Source organism: Vigna umbellata, chromosome 9 (assembly GCF_029865625.1).
Source record: "Vigna umbellata cultivar VRB3 chromosome 9, Vumbellata_1.0, whole genome shotgun sequence".
Lineage (NCBI taxonomy): Eukaryota > Viridiplantae > Streptophyta > Magnoliopsida > Fabales > Fabaceae > Vigna > Vigna umbellata.
In genome coordinates this window covers 32704799-32721324 of record NC_142173.1, presented here as the reverse complement: position 1 = coordinate 32721324, position 16526 = coordinate 32704799, and the positions used below count along the sequence as shown (strand labels likewise).

Sequence of the window (16526 nt, the reverse complement as noted above, 5' to 3'; positions counted from 1 at the left end):
CAGAATCTTCTTCTAAGAGATGATGATCAGCTCTTGATGCAGAAGAAGAACAACCTATGAAGTTTCAGGAGGAATATACTGTCAATCAGAATTTTGAGAATGAAAGGTCAAATGAATTTAATCATAAACCTGACGTTACTCGAGTGATTTCTAATGATTCCTTTGTTGTGACAGAGAGGGAATTCAACAGTTATAGTCAAAACCGTGTTGATAACTTTAAGGAAGGAAAGGATGCGCTTTCGTTGATGAAGAAAAATAATAGCACAGATGCAGAGATGCTATTTTCTCGGAGAAATGATGAATCGGGTAGCTATTCCATGTCCACTCTGTCTGGTAATGGCCCAGAATCTTCTCTCACTAAATGCCAGAAAGAAGAGGATTGGTTTATTATCAATAAGTCTGGTAAACCAAGAAATGAGAATCAGAACCGAGATTTCAGCATTTTTAATGGCGTTGCTACATCACCAACTACTGATTCACTTCTTTTAGAGAAAAACAAGAAAGACATTATGACTGATGATTCTTTTATGATTCAAGCTCGATCATCAGAAGATAAATTCAATTCTCAGTCAGCAGCTGATCTAAGTTTGGTTTCAGACATTGTTGGGGCTACTGAATTCATGAACATCACACAAGAAGGTTCACAAAATAAGACTGAAACTTTAAATTCCCATGAGCCTGAAGACCTCTTCATGGTTCTTGATCGTGATTCAGTTGCAGAGCGAAGTGTGGCTCCCTGGAGCATGGAAATGGATTATGAGAATAACATTGCTTCAAATGCAGCTAATAGAAAGCTTTCTGAAGTTGAAACAGATCAAAATCATCCATCTAATAATGAGGGTACTAATACAAAACTCCTGGAGTGAAAAATGGAAAAGTTTCAAGTAAAGAAGCAAAGTCTAAGGCTATCAATGCATCTCTTGGTAAAAGTAAATCTGATATCACATCAAGAAGCAAATCATCCCCAGGAACCAGAACTAGAGTTGTGAAGAGCAAATCAGAGAAGGTAAAATATAGGAAGTGTCTTGTCTCTACCAATGTCCTTGAATGTTTGGCATAGAGGGACTTAAAACTTTAAGATATCTGTGCAGATCCTGTTTAAAGTGTTGATTTTTATCAACTGTTAGTTTGATTTACAAAATGGGTTAAAAAAATCTTTCTCAATTAAGAGGGTCTTGAAATAAAAATTGAGTGTAAGATTAATTATATAGCGAACATTACCTATCCCTATATGAAACCAAGATTTTGATAGTCCAGTTTAATGTTAATATAGGATGTGTTGAGTCTGGATTGTTTTAGAGGAATTTGCCCCCACTTCTGTATGTTCCATGCATTGATAAATCAAACTGCAAGTTATTTGTACAAATTTCAACCGTGTAGTGAGTATTCAATAGTTTCGAAATTTCATTTCTGTTTATTTTCACAAAATCAGAAATTTCTTGTTCAATTCTTTGATTACATTGCTAAGAAAACTACACTTTCTGTTGCACCGAATACGCATGGAATGTTCCTTGATTATATGGCTAAAGAAAAAGCAACACTTCCTATTGTGCCAACTATATATGAGATGGGTACTTCTCTTAATATTTTCTATAGAAGTATCATCAAAAGTTGTTGCAGTGCCTCATTTTCTCACTGATTTTTAATTTTTTCACATCCATTGCCCTCTTTTATTTGTAGGAGGAGGAAAATAGAAAGAGAAAGGAGGATCTGATGATTCAGAGGCAGAAAAGAATTACTGAAAGAAGTACTTCTAAGAAGACTGGAACTGAAACCAAGACTTCCTTGACTTCTGCAAAGAAAGGGAATCCTAAGATACATCCATCCAATGAGGAGACTAAGAAATTGAGCAAACCAGTCCTCAGGAATTCCACCATTGAACGCCTTGCAGCTGCTCGAGTAAGTCAGCCAAAGGTTTCACTAAGTCAAGCAAAATCTGGACCAACCAAGAAACCACCCTTGAAGGCAAATGGTGTACCTCTGCAGAAGACTGCCAGCACAGAAAAGAAGAAGCAGGGCTCAAAAGAAGTCAAATCTTCAAGTCAAAAACAAGATACTAAGAACACAAATGGGGAAGTTCTGACCTCCACTAATGGCAAGGCTAAGAATGAAATGGAAGTCTCAGTTGAATTACCAGTGAACTCTGGTGCTGCACAATCTGTTGAACCAAACAACAACAATCTTGATTTGAAAGATAATGAAGAGCCAATCAAGACATCATCAGAGAAACCAAACAACACATTTGATTTCAGAAGAAGATCATGTGCCTGGAAATGTTGGTCAGATTAAGGTGAACTCAGCTTTGCCAAATCACGATCGCACATTGCAAGGAACTGAAGAAGTGTCGAACAAGTTATCTCAACTTCTTAGTGATAACAACCCTCAACATATTACTGATGCGATCACAAATCCTGCAGCTGCATTACCCAGCAAACCCGTTACAGTTTCTGCTGTGAACTCAAAGATTAATCAAGAAATAGATGAAAGTAATGCTCCCTTGCCTAATGTCACCGAGAAACAAATTTCTACACCTCCACCACCCAGTAGTAACCAACTGATGCCAGAACCAGTCCACTCCAGAAAAAAATGGAACACTGATGAGGATTCTTCAAAACCAGCAAAAGGATTTCGTAAGCTTCTGTTCTTTGGAAGAAAGAGCTGAAGCATCCTGGTGCATTGGTACAGTGCAAATTGGTTCATGATAATTCTCTGAAATGTTCAGACGGTTATCACTTCTTTATTCCATGCTTTTGGTTATTCAATATTTGAAGAAGAGTTCAGTTTGTCCATTCTTTTGCTCAACAGAAAGCGTTTGGCACATTGAATTATTTGTTGTTTTGAACACGTCTATGAAATGTGGAAGATTGTAGATAGTTACCAGCTTGCCACACGTGATAATAACATGGAACTGGGAGTTGCGGTCATATTAGAGATCCATGATGTAAATTATCTGAATATGGTGTTGTTTCCTAAGGAAGGATTTCACAGGTGAATAAATTTTCTATGTTGGAACTTGGAACACTATACAAGGCTCCTCTTGTTTACTTGTATTTGGAAATCTTAAAAGTTATAATGTTTGGTGTGTATTGTTTTCGGAATATTTCATATTGCAATTATGTGTCACAAGTTCATTTTGATCCTTTGGAGGCTCAATGAATGATAGATTGTTGTAGCATAGTTCTGAAATGATGAGAAAGAGAAATTGCAGTGGCATGCAATTGATGCAAATGGATAACAGAACCAAAAGGAGAAAATTAATGGTAGCAACAAGGCACCGACATAAACAGCAATAAATATGATGGTGATGTGTAAGACAAGACGGTAAAAACGTTAGCTGAAAACCGAACAGTGCTTAGCTGTGTACTGATTGTGGTGTAGTTTTGTCATCTACACTGACATGTGCATTATGCATCGGCAAAGAATCCTCACATCACGATTATGTTCGAGAGAAACAAAAATACAAAATGCAATAAATTAAAAAAAAAATTTATGAAGTTATCACATTTTTTTATTTCTAATGAAAAATATTTTTAAAACAACTTTATTTCTTTAAATATAAAAGTGGTGGAAAAAATATTAGAATCATGTTTTAAAACATGATTTTAAGATAAATAAGTAAATTAAAGTCATGTTTTAAAATAAAAATTATCATTTGGAAAAAACATAAATTTGTATTTTAAAACATATCATTTTTATTGAGTATTTTTAAAACGTGATTATGTATATTCCGCAATTTATTCTAAATCTATCACTTTTTTAAAATTGAATCATTATCCAGAAACATCTACCGCTCCAAAATCTTTTATATATATATATATTAATATATATATATATATATATATATATATATATAATTTTAATTCTTAGTTAGTAAGAATAGTTCAAAACATTTTCTCAGCCTCATTTTTATCAAAATAATTCAATTATAAGCAGCACAAACAAATGTTAATATTTCGGGATAAATTTAATGACTTTTTTAAAAAAAGTTAAGTTATTTTAATTAATTTTTATGTGTTGAATGATCGATTTTAATATTTAAAAAAATATATATATAAGTTAAAAATTGAATAAAGTTAATTAAAATTACCATATTTGTTTTCTAAAATTTAGTAACTAAATTTATCAATGATATTTTATTCACTTATCAAAATTTTATTATCATCACAGTAAATTTGAATAAATAGTATTTTAACTTTAATTAACTTTTCTTGGTATTAATGTTCTACCACTTAAAAAACATTGTTATTCACAGTAGGAGACTTAAAACAAATTGATACAACAGTCAGTATAAAATAAAATAATTTGAGAGGATCACCTCTGAATGACTTTACTATAAATAATAATTAAAACAATGCAAAACTAAGGTTGTGTTCACTTAAGAGGATGGATTTAGGGAGAGTGAGTGGATGAATTTAAGAAGATTTGAGAGTGAGTTGATTATTGTTTGTTTTAAGAGATTTGAAAGTGAATGAAAGTGGATTTGGAAGTAAAGTTTTTGAAGATTAGTATAAAATTTGACTGATATAATAGATAAGAAAAATGATTTAATTAGTAAAAATTGAGGATTACCAAAATATCCTTAATAAATAATAAAAAATGATAATTATTAATATTATATACAATTGTAAAAATTATTATAAGAAAAAAAATTAATTACGAAAAAAACTGTATTATTGTTATTATTATTTGTTGTTACTATTTTTATTATAATTATCATTATTTATTATTATTATTTGTTGTTTTTATTATTATTATTATTTGTTATTATTATTATTATTATTTGCTATTATATTATTATTATTATTATTATTTTTTATTATTATTATTATTATTATTATTATTATTATTATTAGTATTAGTATATTATTATTATTCACGTTGTAACATGTTTTCCTTTTCATATGCTCATAAGCTCATTGCATGTATTTTTCATACATTTGCATAAGCTTGTTGAATGTTGATTAGAAGAGGGTAAATTTTAGGAGAAATACCTCAATCTCATCATAAGCAAAGAATGAAAAAAATGATATATCCCGCAAATCATCGACTTCCATTGCTTCGAAACACCTGAAAACAAACATAATAAATATGTAAATTCGTCGTCTTAAATATGGTGAATAGTGCATCACCTTCAAACGAACACGGGCTAAGAGATGAAAAATTCCATGTGTAACATTAGGGAAAATAAGGATTTTATAAATAAAATAGTTTTGAAACTTTGGGTTTTGTTTGAAAATTAGTGTTCTTGAGTGTATATTTTGTTAGAACATAATTGTTATGTTATTTTTTTTTTTTTATATTTTTGTGTAGGGGCAAAAAGTCTTTTACTTTTATTTAATTGGTGTAGAAATTAATTAAGGGTGGTTTGATGTTTAGAAACCCTAGAAAACTCTAAATCAAAGAGAGAAAACAGAGGAAGATGGGAGATTGACGTTTTGGGAGAAGAAGAGAGAGAGCGACGAGAAACTCTTAGTGTAAAGGAAGATTGGTGGTGTTTTAGGATTGCAGATAAAGACTTATGATTGACCAAGATATGAGGAAGCTTACCTTTGTTTGTTTATGGTTGTATGTTATATGTGTTCTTGATTATCTTGATTGGTAAGATGTGTATATGATTATAATTATTTGTGGTTGTTGTTGGGTAAGAGTTTGTGTATGAATGAGCATAGGGTGTAATATTTGTGATGAGTTTTCCTTGTGAATGTATTATGTTGTTGGGTTATCCCAAAAATGGGTTTAATGCTAAGGGAGAACAAAATTATGATGCTTAAGGGTTTTCATGCAAATATATGTTATAAGTGTTGGGTTATTGGGCTCCCTTTCTATGTGGAGAATAGGCGATGTAATGTGGACCATTATGTATCACTTTGTTTTAGTGAAGATGGTCTGATTAGTAGGTCACATTATAGTCATTTGAAGATAGGGAAAAACCAAGTGAGAGAAAGGAAGAGAAGAAGTCATTTCCGCATAACATAAAATATGCACTGATGTTTTCGTTTTTGTGAAGTCGTTCACCGTTGGTCGAGCTGAGCTTTGGTCAGTGGGTTCCAGACGTATGGTTCTTCATTCTAACTGTTCGGATTGTCAATCAAGATATAGTTTGGGAGAAAACAGTCATGATCAGCAACTCTGTTTTGGAGAATTTCATAAAATCTGCACTGGTGTTTTCATCTTTGTGAAATCGTTCACCGTTGGATCGAGCTGTTTTTGGGTAGTGGGTTCCAAACGTATTGTTCTTCATTCTGACCGTTCAGATCGTCAATAAAGATCTAGTTTGGGAGAAAACAGTCCCGCATCAGTAACTCTATTTTGGAGAATTTTCATTTTCTTGGTTTTCATTTGTAAGCATTATGCTTAGTTAGTTTGGCTGATTGAAAATCCTATTTGGTGTTTTTATCAAAGACTCTTTTGCACCATATTATTAGGGTATAACATGTCAATGATTGGATTTGGATTATTCAAGTGATGTATTATATGTGTTTGAGAATGTTTACATGAGTATGTGATGCTTGAATGCATGTATGATGTGTTAACTATGTTTCCACGTGATCTAGGGTTGATATATATATGTATGTAAGTATGAATGCTTGAATTATGTCCACTATGTGTTTCGATTCGACAATAATAAATTATCATTAATTATATTTGATTATTTGTGTGTTGGTTTTGAGTATGGTTTCGGGAATAATCGATTATCTGGGATGATAATCGATTATCTGGGATGATAATCGATTATCCATTCCTACATGATTTTTCTGGGTAAATTTCACTGAGATAACCGATTATCATAAGTGATAATTGATTATCACAGTGCATTTTGATGACAAATGTTGAATTTGATGAAAAATAGACGTGAACCAAACATGAGGAGTTGTGGAACATGATGATAATCAGAGATTAAGGTTAGTGGTTATGTTTAGGGTCAATTTGATTTGTGGTTGAGAGTGAAGCATGAGTGAGTGTTGTAATGTACTTGAGTATGTGATTGATGAGCATGAGAGTGGAGGATAAGTCTACTTGTTGTACTTCGTAAATCCTAGTTTTATCCATACATGTTTGTGTTTGTGTGTTTGTGAATGAAATTATTCGCGATGATATATAATGTGTTAGACATGAGCAAATAATGTTACAGATGTTCTAGAGATGTGATTGACTCGAGAGAGGATGAGGAATAACCTTGGGATTCATTTAAAGCTATTATTTTTTACAATTAAGACAATTTAATTGGAGTATTTCTTTCGTTAGTTTATTACTCAAAATAATGTAATTGGATAAGGTTTTCTTTAAATACGTTTTTGCGCTATGATAAATTTTGAATTTTATTAATTTTTAATAACCGTGACGTTTCAGAAATCAGAGTGTTACACTATAAGTAAATAAGTTTCTACTATTTAGAAATATGATTGATTTAAGATGTTTATTATTGATAACGCCTATTTTTAGTATTTGTTTCAATTAATAAAATCAACTTCTTCTTAATATATATATATATATATATATATATATATATATATATATATATATTGTGTACTTTAAGTTTTATTATTTATCATGAGGTTTATAATGCTTTAGAGTGTTACACTTATGACCACTTCAATAATTTATGATGATACAGTATCGATTTGTTCTTTACTTTGTTTTTCATTTTTATTATTTTAGTAAATGTTATTAGTTAATTATAACCGCTCAAATATGATCTAAGTAGTTTTAGTTTGATTGGAGACTTAATAAAAATTCTAAATTAATACAATTAAATATGAGCAAATCATGATTATAATATAAGATTGGGAACTCTTCGATAGAAACCTTTGACTAGACTTACATTTTGTCTATACTTTTTCTCTATTTCATCATGTATTCTTGTGAATTGTATCAATCTATTTTCTTCTCTAGGCTTCATCTTTCACATGGTACTACAAATATATATATTTTTTAGTCAATAAATTGTCGAAATTAAATGTGAGTGACACTCTTTTGATACGAACAAAGAAGAATGTACTTCGAGGAAAAAAATTCAATAATAATTATTAATTAAAAATAATGACTGAAATCTTGAAAAGGTTTGTTGAGTATGTTTTTATCTTATTAATATTTTTAATCAATACATTCTATTCCATATAATTTAGAGTTTTTTTAATTATTTTATTAAATAAATTCAACCTCAGGAACAGTGGTGTTCTGATTCTTCTTCTCATGGAAGGAATTATCTATTCTGTAAACGGTTCTTCCTTACGCAATTTTCTTCCGATTATACCCTCACCGACAACAACTCCATCACTCTTACATGCCTGCCAAATTACCATTCTATCCCTTCTTCAATTCTTCAACCACCGTCGGTTTCTCACCGACCCCCACCAACCCTCTGATTAAAGGGTGTCAATACCCACATTCGCACGTTATTTATTACACTTTAATAATCTCAATTAACATTTATAACATGTTATGAAAAAAAATTAGCAATTATAACAAGAACATTGAATTAAATCTTGCAAATTTATTCTATTTATAAAAACTATAAGTTAAAAAAAAAGTATATTTCTTAGAATGGGATCATCAAATTGTGAAACTAAAAATTGATAGTAGTAATATTATTTAATTTTTAAATTTCTATTATAGAAAAATCAAGCTTATATTAATGTGATTAAACTATAATTTAGAAACTTGAATGATACCCAAATTCGTATTTAAAAGTTTTAGTTTTCTTATACTATCATTCTGATTTTTTTTATACATTGAACTAATAAAAACTACATTAAAAAACATTTTAACAAATTTGTTAGAAAAGAAATAATTATACCATGCATAACAATTTATGACTGGAAAATAATATAAAATAATTTTATTTTTATCCATTCAAATTAAATTTGCAAGATAGACCCATAAATTCATTCTTTATATTTACCCGGCAGTTCAATAGTTTCAAAAACTTAATTTAATTTAGAATAAAATATTTTTATTTATTAATAAAATAATTTATTTTAAAATTGACATAGTTCTATTTAATTTTTTTTTCAAATTTTGAAAAAAAATTGTGTATTAAATTATCATAATTAATTTTATTTAATTTTTTTTCATAAGGTAATTCTTTTCAATATTTATTGAAATTTTAAATAAGTTTTTATTATTTTTAATTTTGAAAAACGTATTTAAAGTGAAACAAAATTGTTAATATCACTCTATAAATTATATATACATTTAAAAAAGAATATATTTTTTATATAATTAAAAATATTAATTGGTTTATATTTTTTAATTTTTAATTTTTTTAAAGATATTTAATTCTGAAAATAAGTTAAATCTCTTAAGACTTAACAAATTATCATGTTTAAAAGGTTTTTTAAAGATTTAAATATTTTTATTTCAAAAGTATACAATTTACTTTAATATTTTATCATGAAATAAAAAACCAAAAATGTTTTCATATATTTTAAATTGTTTAAATCTATTGTAAAGCGTGATAATTGATTTATCTATAATATATATATATATATATATATATATATATATATATATATATATATATATAAAGTAATCAATTTTAAATAATTCTTGAAGATAATTTATAATTTTATTTTCAACATTTTCATCAAGTTATTTCGTTTCATTTTTCACGAAATTTAAAGTTTATATCTATTTCAAAAATAATTTTTGATTTTTAACCTTTTACCTTATATAAAAGAAAAAAATGTCAATTAACATCACTTGAAATAGAAACACTAATACACGTGCACAAAGAATGGAAAAAAGCTTATGAGTATTAACTTATATGTTAAATTGAACTACTAAAATAATGTGTTCAAGAAGAAAACATTAAGAAAATTAAATTGATAAGAAGTTAAAGACAAAAAAAAAGAATAAGATAGAAATTAAATTAATTAATAAAAGAATAAAAATAATTAATCATTCTCTTATTTTTCAAACAAAATTATTATTTATTGGTACAAATTGTTAACTCACTAAATATCCATTTTTAATACTACTAAAAATTAACGGTTACTGGTAATAATTTAATATTAAAAATATTTTTTTAATTTTCTTTTTAAAGAAATATAAAGCTAAGACTTTAGCTGTTTGAGCCTTAACACATCCAGCATTGTATTCTATTTTATTAGTTTACATCATAACATTTTTATTATATACTACATTCTGATTGTAAGTATACATATTAATGGGGTTATTTTGTCCAAATTAAATTTCATTTTTTCAAGAGAAAAAAAAAGTTTCGTCATCTTTCTGAAGCAATCCCATAATTTGGTAAGTACTCTTTGTATTGGCAGTTAAAATACCTATTTTCATATATTAGTCAACTGATGCAACGTCCTTTTCTATTTCTAGTTTATTATTTTCCACACCTTTTTTTTATTTTCAACTATCTTTGCTTTTTATATTTTTTTGGTCATTTTTGCTGCGTAATTTGCATTTAGAAGGAATCCCAACTTGCTTTTATAGTTGCCAAGATCAGTGAAGAGGCACACACAACAGAGAGAGAGAGAGAAACAGCAAATTCAACGTTGCTGTTCTTCAGCAACATTCTCTACTCACATCCATGGCTTCCAAACTCTTACTCATTACTGTCTTCGTTTTTGACTTGATTGCTTTTGGATTGGCCGTGGCTGCTGAGCAGAGAAGAAGCACAGTGAGTTTGTACATTTCAATTCACTCTTGTTTTCTCTAAATCCCAAGTTAAAATATGGGCGTGTGTTTAGAGATGTTTTTTATTTGTGGGTTTGAGAAGAATAGAGTGATCAATTAATGAATGAACTTGAAAGATAATTATTTCTTTGTCTTTCTTGATTGTGTATGAAGCGAGAAAATGTGGGCAAATCATGAATCTTGTATATTTCTTTGTGCGAACTAAAGTTTGGAATTTGATATTGGGTTTATCACATGCTGGCATAAAGGCTTCAAAGAAGCGTACTCCTATTTTTAGTTCCTAGTTTTTCTTTTCTGATTTGGGCTTACCCAGATCTGTATACTGTTAAAAGTGTGATCTTTTTTTAAGATAGTTGTAAATGTGATATGAACATATTTTGCAAAAAACTGTCTGTAGTTCTTGCTGTTGGCTTCCATGACATGCCAAATCTTGAACTGTTTCTCCCCTTGGGTGAAGTTCTTCATGGATGTGATAGGTTTTGTGATTTCTCTGGTTGTGTTTGTGAATGGAGATCCAGATCTGTATATACATTATACTGTCGTGTTTGTAAGCAAGAGAAAATGTTCTGTGATGTGAAGCCCCAGATCTCTCCTTTTTCTTTCTTATAACCTTAACATGTATCAAATTTAGGCAAAGAGTTCGTTGGAATTGTGTCGTTGAAATTCCACTAGGAAAAATTGTGAATCTGTTTTTCGTTGAAGGTGCCATATGTTCTGCAATAGCTTTGAAATATACTTGCATATTCGTATGATCTGTTATGAATTAATGACTACTTAGCTAACACAGGTGTTTCCCTAACACAGAACTAAGCATTCAAGGGATTTCTTTTTTCAACCCTGGTTGGTGTAATTCGTGGTTCAAGCGAAGAATATTTAGTTATACAAAACCAAAGACTCGTTTACTTTTTCAAAATTTTCACCAACTGATTGTGAAAATGTAATGACAAACCCTTTAGTGGTGAGGAGATACATGGTCATAATTCTTCATGTGGAAAGAAATAAAGTTATCGTTTTGGTACATTTATGGATTTGAAGCTTGAACGTATGATCTCTTGTTCATTATCCGAACCAGTCACTACTACTAGCCTAATTCACTCCTAATGACTTATAAGTGATGTTTTTATGCTTACGATGCAATCTTTTGAGTTTTTACCTTTCTATCTCCTGCTTAACAAAACATTTATCTTTGTTTTAATTGGCAGGCTAAGATTGTGCAGGACAACGATGTGAACTATGACCACTGTGTCTATAAGTCTGATATAGCTACTGGCTATGGGGTCGGAGCATTTTTGTTCCTCTTGGTTAGTCAAGTCCTGATAATGGTGGCAAGCCGATGCTTCTGTTGTGGGAAGCCTCTAAGCCCAGGAGGCTCAAGGGCTTGTGCAATTGTCCTTTTCATAATCTGCTGGTATATCATCTTTCCTCAAAGAACTAACAATGGTGAATTATAGATATCAAATAATAACAAAATGTAGCGTGTTAAGACGTTTTTATATCCTGCAAATTTGATTAACTTCATTTAATTTCCATAGATGATACACCATATAAACTGAATTCAAATACCTTCTATTTTGGTATTTAGCTCTTCGATTGATTACATTTGTTTGGCAACTGTCTGCTTCAGGGTGTTTTTCATAATAGCTGAGATCTGCTTGTTAGCTGGATCAGTGGAAAATGCGTACCACACCAAGTATAGGCACAACATTTTTGCGAACAAAGAGCTATCTTGCGAAACAGTTAGGAAGGGAGTGTTTGCTGCTGGTGCTGCTTTTGTTTTCTTCACTGCCATTGTTTCTCAATTCTACTATGTCAACTATTCAAGTGCCAGGGAAAGCTTCCAACCTTATGGTGGCGGTGAGACTGGTGTAGGTATGGGAACCTACAAATGAGCTTGTTAGTTAAGAATTTTAGAGCCTAAATTTAGGTGTGACTATACCTGGAGTCTGGATTCTGCAGCACATTTCTTGGATTTTGTTGCATTTGTTGTATTTACAGTTTAGCTACTTTACTAGAATGAATGTATAAGTTGTATCTTAGTAATTTTTTGTTGTCACATATTGTGGTATGTTATGGGTGATTCATTCATTGCCTCTTTACACTTTTGGAGTTTTTGTCATGTATACATATCAACAAGAGAAATAATTTCTTGATTTATATTGTTTCTGCATACTAATAAATTGTAGTCCTTTCATTCAAATGTTAGTAACTTCATTGTAGAATCAGTTTCCTTAATATTTTTTCTGCTTTATAATGGGATGAATTTCACTATTGGTGGTTCAGAGAACCTTGTACATTTACATTCACATGCAGTGCATCAGGGCCATAAGGCAGCTTCTGCAGCCTGCAAGTTTCTGTTTAGAGCAAGTGCTATCATTTCCCTGTTAGAAATTGTCATTTAAAATACTAGTCTTCAAAAGTATTTCAAATGGTTTTAGTTCCACATTGTTTGGTTTTAGCTACTTTCTAGAGTATATATATTTACTTTTTACCTACAAAGATATTGCAATTGTATCAAGCATGGATATAGGTTATTTAATAAATACTGGGATCTGAGATCTATAATTCATCTTTTTATGTATACATTATCCTTTTCACTGTTTCCTTTTGGAAATATCACACCTTTTAAATCTGATCACACTTCGTTATTTTTTATTATAATTTTCAAGTTTTTTTTTCTTTCTCATACTCCTTTTTTTCCCTCTAACTATTAATTTAAATCTTTTAAACAATATCTTAGATTTAAACAAAACTATATTGAAATAAATAAATTACATAATGAATATGTACCGAAAATATATATTAAAATTAATATACACATTAATATATGAACTTATAAAAAATTACAACAAAAATTAAATTTAAATTCAACAAAATAAAATAATATAATGTAAACACGGATACATGTTATCATATATAAAAAATATACTAACTATATACTTGATTAAATTTTATGAATGATAAACAAAATTTACGATGATAAAATCAATATCTCATAATTAAAAAATTAAAATAGGCTAATTGATATATATATATATATATATATATATATATATATATATATATATATATATATATATATATATATATTTACTTTTATCACTCAAAAATATTTTGCTCACTTTTTATTCATATAAAATTAAAATGTATTAAACTCGATTTGAGTTAGTAAGATTAAAGTAATGCTTGATGTTATTACTAGTCTAAGATGTGTTAATGATTTTTCAATGCATTAAAACTTAACATTTTTTATTATTTTAATTTGAATTTGAATATAATTACATAAGAATTATTAATTTTTGTTGATGTTCAATTATGCTGCTTTCAAGTCTACAATTCATTTTTTCTTTAAAATAAATGTTTCATGTTTACTACACATGTTCTGAAGTATGAAAATAGGCAAAATTATTATAAATCAATGATACTCAGTGTCTTTATAATGTTTGTTATGATCTTTTTAATGTTGTTGTTCATTGATGTTTAAGGTTATATGGCTCATTATATAGGTAAGTTTAATGCTCTTTTTCATGAATTTAATGAGGTATTATCTCCTGCCTCTACTCATGCCCAAGAAATATAGCAATCGTCAAAATTCTCCATGGTGTTGGCATTACATGGACTTGTTGATGAATATTTCAATGTTTATGATCAGATTTTGGGTTTCCTTGTTGTACTTAATTTTTCTTCTACTTGTTTCACCCTTTTGCACTTCCCAAGTAAACCCATCAATGATACACTAGCTTTTGCTTATGATTTTTTTGCTTTGAGATCTCAACATAGTGATCGAAATCGCTCTTGGAAGCCAAAAAAAAAGTCACAAGTGTGACCATTGCCACAAGATTGACATGTGTTATGCATTACATGGTCATGCTCCTCAATCTACTTTTTTTATCATTTTTCAGACAGGTCCTCCCTCATAATCATCTATTATGGATCCTCCTCAAATCTGATACCATTGACAAAGCTACTATTTTTAATGAATTTATGAAATGGTATGAGGGTTGTCATCCCTCTAGTTCCATTGCTTTTATTGCATGCACATATACATCTTTTGTTGGTCTGACTCAATCTTCTTTTCTTGGTCCTTGGGTTCTCGACTCAAGAGTCACAAATCACATGACTGGTAACAAATCTATATTTTCTTCTTTATCCTCTCTGGATAATTTACCTTATATTACAATGATTGATTGGTCTAGGCTTTTAGCTCAAGGTGTGAGCACTATTAAAAAATTTTCCTTCTTTATCCATATATAATATTTTTTGTCCTTGAGTCTCTTTTTAACTCGTTATCCATTAGTTGTCTAATTCGTTCTATTGATTGCGTTATTTCTCTTACCAAAGATTTTGTATGTTTATAGGAATGAAGTTTGAGACAAGTGATTGGCAGCGGATATGAGTCTCGTGGTCTTTATCATCTTTGTCCTTCTACACATCTTAGCACATGTATGGAGTCTTCATCTCTCTTTCATGCTTAGTTAGGTCATCCTAGTCTAGCCAAATTGCAACAGTTTGTTCCTAGTTTGTCCAAGTCTAGTTTGGTGTGTGAGTTATGTAAATTAGAGAAACATAGTTGTAGTCCTCTCCTCGTAATGTCATACAACATGTTTCATCATGTTTGCCTTACTACACTCTGACATTTGAGGACCTAGTTGTGTTAAGTCTAATTTAGATTTTTAATATTTTGTTATGGATGATTATTCCATATGTACTTGGTTGTTTTTAATGAGAAATCATTCTGAGTTATTTTATATATTTCAATCCTTTTTTAATGAAATTAAAAATCAATTTCACGTTTTTATTGGAACTTTGCAAAGTGATAATGGTCGTGAATACCTTTCCCATTTTTTTAAAACATTTTATGGCTTCTCATGGTATTCTCTATCAAACTTAATGTGTTTGTACACATCAACAAAATGGATGGTTGAGTACAAAAATAGACATCTTATTGAAACAACTCGCACTCTTTTAATTCATGGTATGATTCCTCAACATTTTTTGGGTGATGTTATTCTTATTGCATGTTATTAATCACATGCCATCATTGGTTTTAGATAACAAAATTTCTCATTCCACTTTATTTCCTCATAAACCTCTACATCCCTTACCTCTGAAGGTTTTTAAGTCTATATATTTTGTCATAATTTTAGACTTGGTCTTGATAAGTTATCTCTTAGATTACAACAATGTGTGTTTTTAGGATTTACTTGATCACAAAAAGAATACAAGTGTTTTTCTCCTTCTGTTAACCACTATTTTTTTTTCTACATATATCACTTTTAATGAGTCTTCTTTTTTACTTTTAGGGGTTTTCTTCTTCAAATGTGTCTCTATCTACTATAGTCAAATTCTTATTGTTTGTAATTCTCCAGTTATGCCTAGTCCACCATTAGATTCTCCTCCTTCAGCACTAATTCTAGTTTATAGTAAAAAACATTGTTCCCAATAACCACCAAATAACTAAATTCAAGTGTCAACTCTTTTGTTTCCTCTGGTTCCTACAACTAAGTCTAACCTTTTGATTTCCTTTCGTAAAGGTATATATTCTACTTGTAATCTATCTTCACAATACATTGCTTTGAGTTATCATAAATTAGATTCACCTTTATATACATGTCTTTTTTCTATTTCTTCTATGTCCATTCTCAAATATGTCAATGATGTCTTAGCCTATCCTGGTTGACATCAAGCCATGCTTGATGAACTAAGTGCTTTTATAATAGTGAAACTTGGGGGCTCATCCCATTACATATGGAAATTTGTTATTGGTTGTAGGTTAGTTTTTGCTATTAAAGTTGGTCCTGATGGTACTTTTGACCACCTCAAAACTTGTCTCGTGCCCAAAGGTTACACACAAATTTTTGAATTGGATTATGGTG

At 29.7% G+C, this 16526-nt stretch overlaps 1 protein-coding gene and 1 pseudogene across 2 annotated transcripts; both read left to right on the top strand.

The window, feature by feature from the left end:
* Nucleotides 1-3: 3 nt before the first annotated feature.
* Nucleotides 4-3100, top strand: LOC148193276 (uncharacterized; annotated as a pseudogene). Its single transcript, XR_015782295.1, has 2 exons — nucleotides 4-1006; nucleotides 1681-3100. The product of XR_015782295.1 is annotated as an uncharacterized LOC148193276 (transcript).
* A 7378-nt stretch (nucleotides 3101-10478) lies between these two features.
* Nucleotides 10479-12850, top strand: LOC148193275 (uncharacterized). The gene is made up of 3 exons (XM_088098083.1): nucleotides 10479-10636; nucleotides 11856-12061; nucleotides 12278-12850. Exons 1-3 carry the CDS (start codon nucleotides 10547-10549, stop codon nucleotides 12540-12542), a joined length of 561 nt encoding a protein of 186 aa, XP_087954209.1. The 5' UTR covers nucleotides 10479-10546; the 3' UTR covers nucleotides 12543-12850.
* The last annotated feature ends 3676 nt before the right edge of the window (nucleotides 12851-16526 follow it).

Bases quoted from the DNA above. Each gene is read 5' to 3' on its own strand.
- LOC148193275 (XM_088098083.1), top strand. From the start codon at position 10,547: ATGGCTTCCAAACTCTTACTCATTACTGTCTTCGTTTTTGACTTGATT. The intron at 10,637-11,855 runs GTGAGTTTGTAC...TTTAATTGGCAG, and splicing joins CTGAGCAGAGAAGAAGCACA to GCTAAGATTGTGCAGGACAA. The intron at 12,062-12,277 runs GTATATCATCTT...TGTCTGCTTCAG, and splicing joins GTCCTTTTCATAATCTGCTG to GGTGTTTTTCATAATAGCTG.